The 13,065-nt window shown below is 53.3% G+C and overlaps 1 protein-coding gene across 1 annotated transcript; it reads left to right on the top strand.

The window, feature by feature from the left end:
• Positions 1-4,310: 4,310 nt before the first annotated feature.
• LOC136634412 (protein DGCR6-like) lies at positions 4,311-11,979 on the top strand. The gene is made up of 5 exons (XM_066609929.1): positions 4,311-4,418; positions 6,331-6,491; positions 8,647-8,747; positions 10,650-10,790; positions 11,527-11,979. The coding sequence occupies exons 1-5, from the start codon at positions 4,324-4,326 to the stop codon at positions 11,608-11,610; spliced, it is 582 nt and encodes a 193-aa protein (XP_066466026.1). The 5' UTR covers positions 4,311-4,323; the 3' UTR covers positions 11,611-11,979.
• Positions 11,980-13,065: the final 1,086 nt, after the last annotated feature.

Raw genomic sequence — 13,065 nt, 5'->3', positions numbered from 1 at the left:
GACAGTCTGGCCTCCCCCACAGTTCCCGGCACTCTCCCTCCCTGCCTCTCTCGCTCAATCACTACCAGATGTGGGTCTCTCTGGGCGACTTCTGTGGAGCCTGGCAAGCGCTGCGCCTGCTCGGGACTCTGCCGCGCTCGGCCGCCTGCCCGTCTCGGGGAGGGGGTGGGCTCCTTGCGGTGGGAACAGTGGCCATGCCTGAGGTGTTTGGCTTGGCCAGAGGCAGGGAAAGGTGTGGCCTCTTAGCTGGACCAAGCGAGCTTGGCTGGTGGCACAGAGGAGGAGGGGTCGGCTGCAGCCCCAGTGCCAGGAAGCACACAGTGCGCAACTCAGGCTGCCTTCTTTTTTTAGCTAGGAGAATTGCCGGAAGTGATGTTTCCAGCATGCCACTTTCAGCGTGGTTAATTTGAAAACCACAAAATGGCGTCTCCTCATTGAAGTCAATTGTATGGAGGCCACCATGTTCTTTCCATACACTCTGCACACTATGGGGGCAGAGGGGGTGCAAGGCACTAAGTTTTGCAGGGAGCCTCACTGCATTGTGCAAGCGGCCCCTCCTCTTCAAAGCTATTCCAGACAGGGGGAGCAAAATGGAGGCTTACGCTCGGCTTTGAGGCGGAAGAGTGCATGCTGCGGTGAGGCTCCCTGCAAAATTTAGTGCTTTCCACTCCCTCTAGCTATGCCACTGTGGGGACCACAATGTTTCTGACAGGTTCCTCTGTTCTTTCGATAGGAAAATAGGAGGAAGTGATGTGAGCATAAAGAAGGCCATATTTTCTAGCTCTGAGAAATTCTAGCATGACTAGCCCGCTGGAACCTTAAAAAAGGAATGCGACTCGAGCACGCCAGAAACTTAAAAAAAAATCACTCTACTGCTAGAAGGTAAAAAAAAAAAAAAAGAATGCAGCCTCAGTGGCTGGTGAGACAGGGCCATTAGGGGGGTCATCACGTGTTCAGCCAGCCACAGACCCATGTCCCTGTTCCGCCCTCACTGCCAGCTCAAGGCTGGGCACCAAGAGCCAATTACAGGCCCTGATAGGAATTTTGTGGTGGACATAGACAGGTTTTCAGGTTCTGCTTGGGCCTGAAGGAAGGGTAAGACCTTGGGCAGATATCTGGCAACCTGGTCAGCAGGTGGCAGTCCTATGCCCACGTTCCTGGCAGTAAGCCCCATTGGACACAACAGGACTTAACTTCTGAGTAGTTATGGATAGGATTTGCTTGTAAGTTTTATAGGATACCAAGCAATATCCTCCTTACCTGTCCCCTCTGTGGTCCCCTGGATCAGACAGGGAAGAGGGGGCAGGGCAAAGGAGGGTGCCTGGAGGGAAAGGGGTGGCACTGGAGCCTCTCCACCACACTTCTGCTCTGCTCCCCTCTCAAATGCACAGAGGAGGTCACTCCTGAACCACGCAAGTCAGCCTGGTGGATGGGCCAACCCCCGACAGACTTCCTCAAAAGCAAACTGAGCCCCAGACTGTAAACAGTGTGTCCTGTCATCTAGAGAGAAGAGCCTTCCCCAGCATCCATGTGACTTCCTTCCTGGTCTTGATGGCTGGTGGCTACTGGAGGGGCCTGGCTGGCCAAAGTGAAGCCAGTGGGGAGCACAGGGAGTCTGGCTTTTTGGTCACTGACTGGCTAGGAGTCGATGAAAGTGTCGACCCAATGTGCGGCGGCAGTAAAGAAGGCCAATTCTATGCTTGGGATCATTAGAAAAGGTATTGAGAACGAAACGGCTAATATTATAATGCCATTGTACAAATCGATGGTAAGGCCACACCTGGAGTATTGTGTCCAGTTCTGGTCGCCACATCTCAAAAAGGACATAGTGGAAATGGAAAAGGTGCAAAAGATGCATCAACTAAGATGATTACTGGGCTGGGGCACCTTCCTTATGAGGAAAGGCGACGGCGTTTGGGCCTCTTCAGCCTAGAAAAGAGGCACCTCAGGGGAGACATGATTGAGACATACCAAATTATGCAGGGGATGGACAGAGTGGATAGAGAGATGCTCTTTACACTCTCACATAACACCAGAACCAGGGGACGTCCACTAAAATTGAGTGTTGGGAGAGTTAGAACAGACAAAAGAAAATATTTCTTTATTCAGTGTGTGATTGGTTTGTGGAACTCCATGCCACAGGATGTGGTGATGGCATCTGGCCTGGATGCCTTTAAAAGGGGATTGGACAAGTTTCTGGAGGAAAAATCCATTACGGGTTACAAGCCATGATGTGTATGTGCAACCTCCTGATTTTAGAAATGGGCTATGTCAGATGCAAGGGTCTCTTGTTACACCAGGATGAGGTCTCTTGTTTTCTGGTGTGCTCCCTGGGGCATTTGGTGGGCCGCTGTGAGATACAGGAAGCTGGAGTAGATGGGCCGATGGCCTGATCCAGTGGGGCTGTTCTTATGTTCTTCTTAGGAGGCTCCTGGAATATCAAAGGCAGCATTTCTCAGCATTTGTCCCTCACTGTAGCACTTCACAGGGTCCACCTACTGGACGGACCACCTGAAGTAATTGGCAATTATGTCATCACCAGTTACTGCTGGATTGGGAGGCCAGAGGCAACACAACAACCACCAGTAAGAGGCCCAGGGCAGAGCAGGGGGCTTTCTCAAGTGTGTAAAAAGCACATTCTGGAGCTCTGCCCACTAAGGCGAGCCTCCTACAGCAGCCTGTTGCATCAGGGGTGCCCAAACCGTTGCGGCCCTCAAGGACTCCTAATCTGGCCCTCAGGAACCCCTAGTCTCCAAAGAGCCCCTGGCCTTCCAGAGACTTGCTGGAGCCCATGCTGGCCTGTTGCAACTGCTCTCAGTGTGATAGCCAAGTGTTTGACCTCTTGCGAGAGCTGTGGGACGAGGGCTCCCTCCACTGCTTGCTGCTCACATCTGTGATGCAGCAGCATAAGCAAAGGAAAGACTGACCTTGCTTTGTGCAAGGCCTTGAGCTATTGCAAGACTTTCGTTCATTCATACAAGTTCCATCTCTAATCTATTCATTTATGTAAATTTATTCAAATTTGAAAAGTAAATTAATTCTTTTTTCCCCCAGGCCCCCAACACAGTGTCAGAGAGATGATGAGGCCCTCCTGCCAAAAAGTTTGGACACCCCTGCATTACACTGCTGGTCTTGTGGACAGGCAGCTGGGTCTGGGGATCCCACAAGTACCACCAGTTACCCCCTGGTTGAGAAACACTGAACTATGGGGGGGGGGGTATGGAGAGGCTGGTGCTGCTTTGAAGATTGGTGGAGTGCCTGTTGCCCTGCCCCGCCCAGCCTGCCCCACCCCACCTCAGAGTGATTGACACCTGTCAATCAGCAGAGAGGACAAGACAGCCCCAGTCTGCAGCAATTCACAGGGGGATCCAAGGAACATCTGAGGAGCTCAGAGAATGATGGCACCTCTTGCATGAAGCCTGCCAGGCACATTTGTTTGGTGCCAGCCAAACAAATTGTTTGGTGTAGTGTTCTAATCCAGATCAGTGTTTCTCAAACTGTGGGCCAGGACCCACCAGGTGGGACACGATCCAATTTGAGGTGAGTCCCCATTCATTTCAATGTGCATTTTGTTTTTAATAGATTAGACTGGATGCTTCCATGGCATGTGACTTCATTTGGGGAATCTGTGCTTTTAACGGGCTTTGAACCATGGCTTCCTCCTGGGTCAGTGTGGACAGTGTGGACAGGATCACAGCCTTTGGGATGTTTAGGGAACTGTTTTTATCCAAGCAGCCACTGCGGAGGGGGGTGGGGTTTCAGGTCCTTTATTTCAAAGACATTATGAAACTGATACTTCTTGTCAACTTTTAATTTGCTTAATTGATTGATTGATTTGATTTTCTCAAAAGAGGGGTGTTTAAAATTTTCCTGCTTGATGATGTCACTTCCAGCCATGACATCACGTCAAAGTTAATGACCACTTCTGGTGGGTCCCGGCAGATGGTCTGGTGGGTCCCAGTGTTAACAAGTTTGGGAGTCACTGGGTTGGATGATCACTTGTAGGGGGAGAAGAGGAGAAGCTCTGCCCCCCATGCTATTCCTGGCGCAAAGGCATTTCCTTCTCCCCCGCGGATTCCCCTCCGGCCGGCCAGCCTGCGCGCACCGGGCACCCTTCCTTTCACTGCCCAACGGGGGGGGGCATAAGCGGGTCCTCCTCACCGCGCATGCCCCGCGGAGCCGGCCGTCTGCACATGCCCAGAGGCACCGTGCGCGCTCCTCGCGAGCACCGGCAGGCGGCTCTGCGAAGCGCTCCCTGCGCGGCGCCTCCCCCTGCGCTGGGGCCGGGCGGGAGGCGGGGACGGGGCGGGCTCGGCGGCGGCCATGGAGCGCTTCGGGGCGGCGGGCGGCAGCGAGCAGCAGGCGCGCCACTACCAGCTCCTCTCCGAGCTGCAGGCGCTGGTCAAGGACCTGCCCAGGTGGGAGGGCCGGGGGGTCCCTTCTCCTCCCCCCCCCAGGCGAGGGGGGTCCCAGTGACCAGCCCCTGTCCTCCCTCTCCCCCCCCCCCGAGCAAGGGGTAGCGAGGGGTTCCCTCCCAGGCTTGTCCCCACCCAGACTGGGAAGCCCTAGGGTGCCACCCTGGGCGCACCTACTCAGGAGGGAGTGCCATGGGGTCCAGCGGGGCTTGCCTTGGCCACCCTCCTGCACACACCCGCACCTGGGTACCCCTGCGAAAGGGGATGCTCAGCAGGCAGCCCCTATCCATGTGCCTGCTCAGAAGCGAGCCCCATGGACTGCAGTGGGATCTGCCCCTGGCCAGGATCGCAGCCTCCGCGGGGACCCTCTGAGTGTTTCTCCCTAGAAAAGGGTCTTCATCTTTGCACTTCCACTGGCCATAAACCATCTTCAAGGGCCACTGAGAGCCCAAGCCTATGCCTGTCTACTCAGAAGTAAGTCCCATTATAGTCAATGAGGCTTACTCCCAGGAGAGTGTGGATAGGATTGCAGCTTGAGGGCACAATCCTATCCAACTTTCCAGCTCCGTTGTAGTCACAGTTCGACCCCTTGGTAAGGGAAGAAATGTTCCCATAGCTGAAGAAGGCCCCAGTGACTGCCCTTCTACCACAGGATGCAGCGCGCACACCCCTGGCGCAACTGCACCAAGCAATGGAAAACTGGCTAGGATAGGGCCCTGAGTCTCTAGGAGACTCAGCAGGTGTCCAGCCTCCTGAGGCACCCCCCACCTGCAGACTAGGGGCACCCTTATGTTGTCACCTCTCTGTGCAAAGGGGCCAGGCTGAGGGATGGATAATTTCAACCTTAAAAATAAAACCCCCACCTTCCTCTCAGCCGCTTGCGAGTCAGAAGCACCTTTGCCTTCTGCTGCGTCTGTCTGGTGGTGGGGTCCCTTGGAAGGAAGTGGCTCCCCTTGGTGCCACAATTACAGCCTCAGAGCCAGTGGCATAGCTAACCACCCTGGAGTCCGGGGCAAAGTTAAAAATGATGCTCCCCACATCACACCTGGAAGTGATATCACTAGGTCCAGGTCTTATGTCACACTCACAGTTTTTTTTTTAATTTAAAAATTTTTAAAAATCTGCCTCCCCCAGCCCCGTCCTGCTTGCCCCCCCCAATCCCTCTGGTCACCACCCGATCAAGGGGAGCAAGTGACCAGACACTACGATTCCTACTGCCCCTCTTGCAAAGAGTGTCAGTTTTCCCAGCACTTTTTGCAAGCGGCGCAAGTGCTGATTGCAGTGGGGGGGGTGTAATTGCGCAGGTAGAAGGCCAGACTGTTGCCCCCAGGCAGCCTGCAGCCCAGTGCAACTGCTACCCCTGCACCCCCTCTAGCTACACCACTGCTCAGAGCCCCTAGAGCAGGGGTGTCCAAACATTTTAGCAGGAGGGCCACATCATCTCTGACACTGTGTCGGGGGCCGGGGAAAAAAAGAAGTAATTTACATTTAAAATTTGAATACATTTACATAAATGAATTTATTAGAGATGGAACTTATAAGAATGAATGAAGGTCTTGCAGTAGTTCAAGGCATATAAAAGACCTTGCACAAAGCAAGACCAGCCTTTCCTTCACTGACACTGCTGCATCACGGATGTGAAACAGCAAGTAGTGGAAGGATCCCTCGTCCCACAGCTCAGGCGAGAGGTGAAACAGTTGTTCTAATGCTGAGAGCAGTTGCGTCGTGCCATTACAGGCTCCAGCAAGTCTCTGGAGGGCCAGAGGCTCATTGGAGACTGAGGGCTCCCCGAGGGCCTGATTGGGAGCCCCCGAGGGCCGCAAGTGGCCCCCGGGCCAGGGTTTAGGCACCCCTGCCCTAGAATGAAGGAACCCTAAGTGCCTTTCCTTGACTCTCTCCTTTGGTTTTCCCACAGCTCCTCGCAGCAGCGGCTGTCGTATACCACCCTCAGTGACCTGGCTCTCGCGCTCATTGACGGGACGGTCTTCGAGATCATCCAAGGCCTGCTCGAGATCCAGCACCTGACAGAGAGGAACCTCTACAACCAGCGGCTCAAGCTGCACACTGAGCACCGAGGCAAGAAGTGGTCCTGATCGCTCAGGCAAACAGGCCTCCCCACCAATGTCCTCTGGCCCTGGGTAGTCAGGGCTGCTGGTCCTCCACTCCTGAGCATGCTGACTTGGGGGGAGGCCCCGGTGGGAGGGTCAGGGAGACTCCGTCTCCAGGCAGTGTGCATTATTCCTGCGGATAAGTGGATCAGCGAGTCCTGAATCTGCAGGTAGTGAGGACTGACTGCATGTCCTGTGCAGGAGTCCCCAGGCCTCATCCAGCTCACCCACACATTTTGATGGCCTGCTGAGCCTGGGGGTATTGTGACTCTCCCTTCACATCCTGCTTCCTCTTCCCTCCCCTTCTCCCCACATGGTCTTCCTCCTGCTCAATGGAGCAGCTGCTGGGTTGGGCTGCTCTTGTGGGGTGTTCAGCGGAGAGAGGGAAACAGCGAGCAGTCCTGCAGCTTCCAGTACAGCAAATACTTTTCTCCGGCTTGTGTACACAACTCCTACCTGAGTTGTGATCAAACACAAATGTCTATACAGGTGGGACCTCGGTATCCATTGGTTTGGCATTCACTGATTTGACTCGCCAGTGATACCAGGGTCCATCTTTAAATGCCTTGTAACAAGGTGAAAAAGACATCAACATCCAATTTCCTACCTCTGTGCTGTTAAATAATTATAATTTCATTCCATTAGATCTCATTATTCACCCCATCTAGTGGCTGAATGTGGTATAGCGTCGATACCAATGCATTCTGGGGCAGCAATGGAGGCGCAAAAAACCTGAAAGTGGGTCTTTAAAGCTATTTTTCCATTGATTTTGTATCCACAGATTTTTTTTAAACCACTGAGGGTTCTGGAACCTGTTTTAAAACAATATGAAGGCAAAATAATGTGAGCAGCCCTGAGTTGTACTCATGTGTAATGAGTACATAAGTAATGATGACTTAATGAATACTCATGTGTAATGAGCAACCCTGGGTTGTACTTATGAGTAAGCACTGCTGACAGCAAGGAGCAGTCTTGCAGAGTGATAGTTAGGTGCTTGTCAGCCTCCTGGAGATCCTACCTGGAGATGATGCTATTTTGATACATCTCAGGGGTCTGGAGCATCCTCTGGAAGGCTTCCCCTACACCTTTGTGTTCTCCATGCCTTCCGGATGATACTCCACCTGTCCACCCCAGTGCTCTCCTGGCATCCAGCAATGCCTTTGCCACGTCTGTGTGTGTGTGGGCGGGGGTTAGATAGGAGCTCAGCAGGGAGGAGGAATCCCACTGTGGTGCACCTCCGGTAGCCTGTCAACTCCTCCAGTAGCAGGTCAACTCCAGGCAACAGTGAACTTGGGGGTCTGTGGAGAGGTGACCACTGCTCTTTCAGTCTGGTCTGGGGGAGGGGAGGGTGACGCCTCCTCCCTGATGACAAGTTTTGTCAGGGGTTACACCCTTGAGGGAGTCACTACCAAAGATTTCTTTGGAAGGGCACAGAGGACAAGAACTCACAGTGCAGACTTTTCCCTTTCCTGGTGTGGGAGTCATTTGCTCTGCATGGCTGGGTGCTGCCCAGGCTCCACTGCACTTAGCGACTCAGGGCAGTCAGTTGGCACCCAGGCTTCTCTGGGAAAGACAGAAACAGGAAGGCTGGACCTGTGGCTGTAGTCGGCTGTTGTTCTTTATGTTTTGCGTGAGAGTGCAGTGAATGTTGATTACTGCAGCAAACTCATGAGGAAATGGAAGCTTTGGCTGGCCCAGGGCTGTTGGGCAGCTCTGCCGGGCCTCATACTTGCCCCCCAAGGTCATTCCCGTGGCTTCATAAGGGGAGGTCAGTCATGCCTCCTGAACCGCCATTTCACAGCTGGCTGCTCCCTGAAGCCCCTCAGATGCTGTGGTTGGTGGGCCCTTTGTTTGTACAAGGCAGCCCTTTTGTTGTGTTTTAAAATTCTAGGCTGCCTCTCAGTCCCAATGAAGGGACAAGGTTGTGATCAACCATAGTCCAACCAGTTGCCGAACCTTGGAGGCTCCCCAGGACTAGCACTTGCTCCCTGCTTGCCACAGCCAGCACAAGTTCCTGATTGGGAGGGAAGGCCAGTGCAAGCAGGCCAGGTGCATCTGAATAGGTACTCCCTCGTGATCCAGCCATGACAGGCAACCAATGTCCTGTTTTTGCCACCCACCAGGTCTGAAGCAAGAGCTGCTCCAGAAGCACCGGGAGGCCCAGCAGTGCTGCAAGCCCCATAACCTGCCCCTCCTCAAGGCGGCACAGCAGAGGGAGCTTGAGGTAAGAGCCCTCCTTGCCTCAGGAGCCCCAGCCTGGGACAGGGGAGGTGGGCTGGTTGTGGAGTGGCCCTTCCTGATTATTCCTATTCCAACACCTCACATTTGGACCAAGAACAGTGTTCCTCTCCCCCGTCTTCTAGAAAGTGTACCCCCCTTCCCCTCTGCAGGGCTCGGGGACAACTGGTTCTCTCTCTGTCCTGCCCTCCTTCGAGGAAACCCAGGACAGTGTATGTGTTGGTGGTTGTTGCCAACCCTTTTATCCTCACCATGCCCCTACAAGGTAGGCCAGACTGACAGATGGGGACTGGGCTGAGGCTACCCCAGTAAGTAGGGATTTGAACTTCATCCTTTGGTCCTTGACCATCCCTTGAACCATTAGACCAGGGTATCAAATTCATTTCTCATAGTGGACCGAAGAGCATTCATTGTGCCTGCTGAGGATCAGAAGTGGCATCATTAAGCGGGAAGTGACGTCATTGAGCAGATGATGGACAGAAATAGGCACTTTGTTCCCAAGTAGGAACTCATCAGCTGCAAATTACGAAAGAGAACATGTGCAAACCTTGATCATATTTTCAAGATATGAATAGGTTGGTTGGCAACCTTCAGTTTCGAAAGACTATGGTAGAAGCCTACAGCACCTGGTATTCCCAGGCAGTCTCCCATCCAAGTACTAACCAGGCCTGACCCTGCTTAGCTTCCGAGATCATGGTATAAGCCTACAGCACCCGGTATTCCCAGGCAGTCTCCCATCCAAGTACTAACCAGGCCTGACCCTGCTTAGCTGACGAGATCAGACGAGATCAAGGAGAGCTCAGTTATCACACGGGCTGTCCTTTCAGCAGCACCATTTCTGCCAAGGTGTCGCTTTGCAGCTCAGCAGCTTTATTTATTTTGTTTAATCGAATGGCAAAATGAGCATCATTATATAAAATAAACTATATATATATATATATATATATATATATATATATATATATATATATAGAACAGCAGTACCCTCAAGTTGATGTAGTTCCTGCAGGGAGCTGGAATATTGTTCTGTGCAGCAATGCCTTGGCAGACATGGTGCTGTTGAACGGGTGAGCTGTACGATAATAGGGCTCTCCCAGCACTTCTGCAGCGTTTCCCACTCTCACCCTCTTGGTCTGCCCCTCCCCCCATAGTGCTCCTTGCCTTCCGAGGCCGTCTTCTGTCTCTCCCTCCCAGAGCCTCAGCAGAAATGGTGGTGCTGAAAGGGCAGTGCTGGAACAGCCCAATTATCATGGAGGCTGGATAAAGAGCTTCTGGGGGCCGCATTCTGCCTGCAGACTTTATAGTTGACACCCCTGCATTAGACAACTCTGGGTGACCCCTGGAGTGGTGGTGGATCACAGGCACACACTGAATTCCCCTCTGATGGATCTGGCCAGGTTCTGCTTAGGGACTGGTCTCTCTCTTTGGAACAAGGAGTCGCTGGTCTCCTGTCATCATGTACCAGGGCCACTGGCCCTGAGAGGTGTTTGTCATTCCCTGTGGCTTGTGGCTGGGCTCATGTGCCAGAAGCATCTTAACCTTTGGCCCAAAGTATCTACCATCAGCCCAATTTCTGTGCCGTGTGTAGGCAAGCCTATGTGGCGACAGGGGTCTCTGCAGGGAGGGGTTCTTCTGATTCTGGAGATGTTTCTCCTTTGAGGTTTTCTCCAGGGTTCAACCAGTTCATGCAACCACCTGAGGCAGCTGAGCCAGTGCATCAGAGGCTCTTCTCCGCACTTCCTCTCTGCTCCATCCTCCCCTAGGCCCCAGGAAGAGGAAGGCAGAAGGGGTAGCCGGTGCATCCCCAGGGCAGAGGGATGGTGTTTGGACCACAGCACCTCACTGGGCACCTGATTCTCCTGCTGCCCCTTTTTTCTCTCTTGCTCAGAGCATGGAGCAGCGAATCCATGAAGAGCAGCAGATGATGGATGAGAAAATTGTCCTGGAGCTGGACCAGAAGGTGGTGGACCAGCAAAGCACGCTGGAGAAGGCCGGTGTCTCGGGGTTCTACATCACCACCAACCCACAGGTCTGTGCAGATGGGGTGGGACATAGCAAGGTTCTGGAGACCTCTACTTCAAGGTTCTTCAGAAAGGCTCCTTGGAAGCTTATTTGAGGTTTCCACTTGAGAAACTCAGACATGACAGAGGAGCTTCCTGAGGGAAACATTTCCACTCTCGTTGGATCTTCCCCTGCATAATGCAGCCTCCAGCAGGTCTTGGGTGACTTCTGAGGTATGCACTCAGTTTGCAAGCGCAAAGAGCAACTCCTCTGTGTGTGTGTGTGTGTGTGTGTGTGTGTGTGTGTGATGGTGCTGAGCTAAAATGTAGCCCTCCAAATTTGTCATCCCGTTCGTGGGCAGCCTTGATATTGATATCTGTTTCTGTTGTTCTTTCTGAGCATGGAAGCCTCTAACCCAGTGGTTCCCAAATTTAACTGGGTCTCGATGCCCCTGCAGCCTCTTCTTCCCAGCTCAGCTGGGCACTGCCATCTTGCAAAAACTCACGAGAGCCAAGAGGGCGGCACCCAACTCTTGTGAGAATTGGAAACCACTATCTTGAACCTTCCGAGATTTCGCGAGATCCAAAATGGCGGTGCCCAGGAGAACAGGTGGGAGGGTCCACCAGGAACATCCTGCTGCACCCATGTGAGTGTGCCGTGACGACCTAAGGAAGGGCTGCCCAAACCCTGGCCCATGGGCCATGTGTTTATATGGAGTAACGGTGGTGTCTTCCTGGAATAACAGTATTTTCTTCCTTGTGCAGGAACTGACTCTGCAGATGAACCTGTTGGAACTCATTCGAAGACTGCAGCAAAAAGAATCTCACCCCAGGAAGTCCTTTTGTTGAGGGGTGGAAGGCCCAGTGGCTGCTCTCCGTCCCTTCCTGGCCAGGTTCCCCCGTGAGTGTTGTATGAAGGGCGACACTCCACGGTGTTTTGTTTGGATAGAAGTGGATTGGGTTGCCCCTGTTTCCTTGTCCCAGGAAGGGGCTGCTTCCCAGTGGGACCCTGGTGGGGCAGACAGTGGGGGGCTCCCCAACGCCCCCCCACCACCGCCAGGGCCTGAAGTTCACTTTTGTCCTGTATTTATTTTCTTCTTGCATTTTTTGTTTTGTTTTTCAAACTAATTTATAACAGCTGGGGAGCTCCCAGACTTGCAGCTGATGCCTCAAACGTGGCGCATGAAGTGAGACAATAAACAGCGCAAATTACTCCCATGTCGCTTGAGTGCAACTTCTCACTTTAGGGAAAGTCTCTTTTTGCAGGTGTGGTGGAGGAGCAGTGCTCTCATGTGCAGGGTGCAGGTCCCGACTCGAAGGCACGAAGCCAAGGTAGGGGGACCCCTGGTCTGGCTCAGCAGAAGACTCTTCTGCATGTTCTTTGCTGTGGAAGGCCACAGGGTCCACCACCTGCTGTGCCTGGGCACTTCCTGGACCCTGTCATTGCCTGCAGGAGAGGGAAGCAGCTGGACCAGTGCTAGCCCTGTGGCCACAAAGGACCGGCTGAGTTGCTGGCCAGGAGGGAAACCATGCTGCTAGTGCTGTGGTGGGGGGCCTGACACTGCAGGGTCATGTTTTGGGGCAGGGCTGCTTCACCGCACGGGCCAAACAGCCCTAGATCAGAGATTGTGGCCGCTGCCGCCTCCCTGGCTGTGTGGCGGCACACGAGTGAGTGAGACTGGAGAAGAGGGGTGGCGGAATGGGGGGAGTCATAGCAGGGGCCTGCAGATCCGTGGGGAAGGAACCTTTCTTGGTGTCACAATTGAGCAAACACTGCGCAAGTGTGACGGCTGGCAGCTGTGGCCCTGGAGTCCGTCCTCTTCTGCATTTCTGAAAGAGGGTGAGAAGCACAAGGGGGGAAGAGTCTTTGCTTCTTCTCACTAGTCCCCAGGGCTGCTTTTATCTTTCAAGAACATGACTTCCCTCCTTCCTTCAGGGTAAAGGAAGTGCCTGTCATGTGCAGGACTAGAAGACTTGGTTATATGGGTACAGGCTGCCCTGAAGAAGGACACGCCAGCGTGTTGGTTTTTTATTTTCTGGGGGGTGGGGGTGTGTGAAGCAATCTCTACAGTTGCAAGAGAACAAGAAAGGTTCTGCCATGGCCCTACTAGCCAGATGCCTCCCTGCAGTCACTTTCACAGGAGCCTTTCGTTATTTTAGTTAAGGTCTTGCATCACACACAGTTTGGCTATTTACCTCCTCTGGAGGAAGGAGAAATGTTTAAGCCTGGAAGAGAGAGACCTGGCTCCAGGCACAGCCATACTTGATACATACAGTCAGCCATACAGTCAGCAGGCAAGAGAG

Source organism: Tiliqua scincoides, chromosome 14, assembly GCF_035046505.1.
Source record: "Tiliqua scincoides isolate rTilSci1 chromosome 14, rTilSci1.hap2, whole genome shotgun sequence".
In the NCBI taxonomy this organism is placed as follows: Eukaryota; Metazoa; Chordata; class Lepidosauria; order Squamata; family Scincidae; genus Tiliqua; species Tiliqua scincoides.
This window is presented reverse-complemented; position numbering and strand designations above follow the sequence as displayed.

Excerpts from the sequence above, each read along its gene's own strand:
- LOC136634412 (XM_066609929.1), top strand. The coding sequence starts at position 4,324 with ATGGAGCGCTTCGGGGCGGCGGGCGGCAGCGAGCAGCAGGCGCGCCAC. Across the intron at positions 4,419-6,330 it reads CTGGTCAAGGACCTGCCCAG|CTCCTCGCAGCAGCGGCTGT; the intron begins GTGGGAGGGCCG and ends GTTTTCCCACAG. Across the intron at positions 8,748-10,649 it reads CACAGCAGAGGGAGCTTGAG|AGCATGGAGCAGCGAATCCA; the intron begins GTAAGAGCCCTC and ends TCTCTTGCTCAG.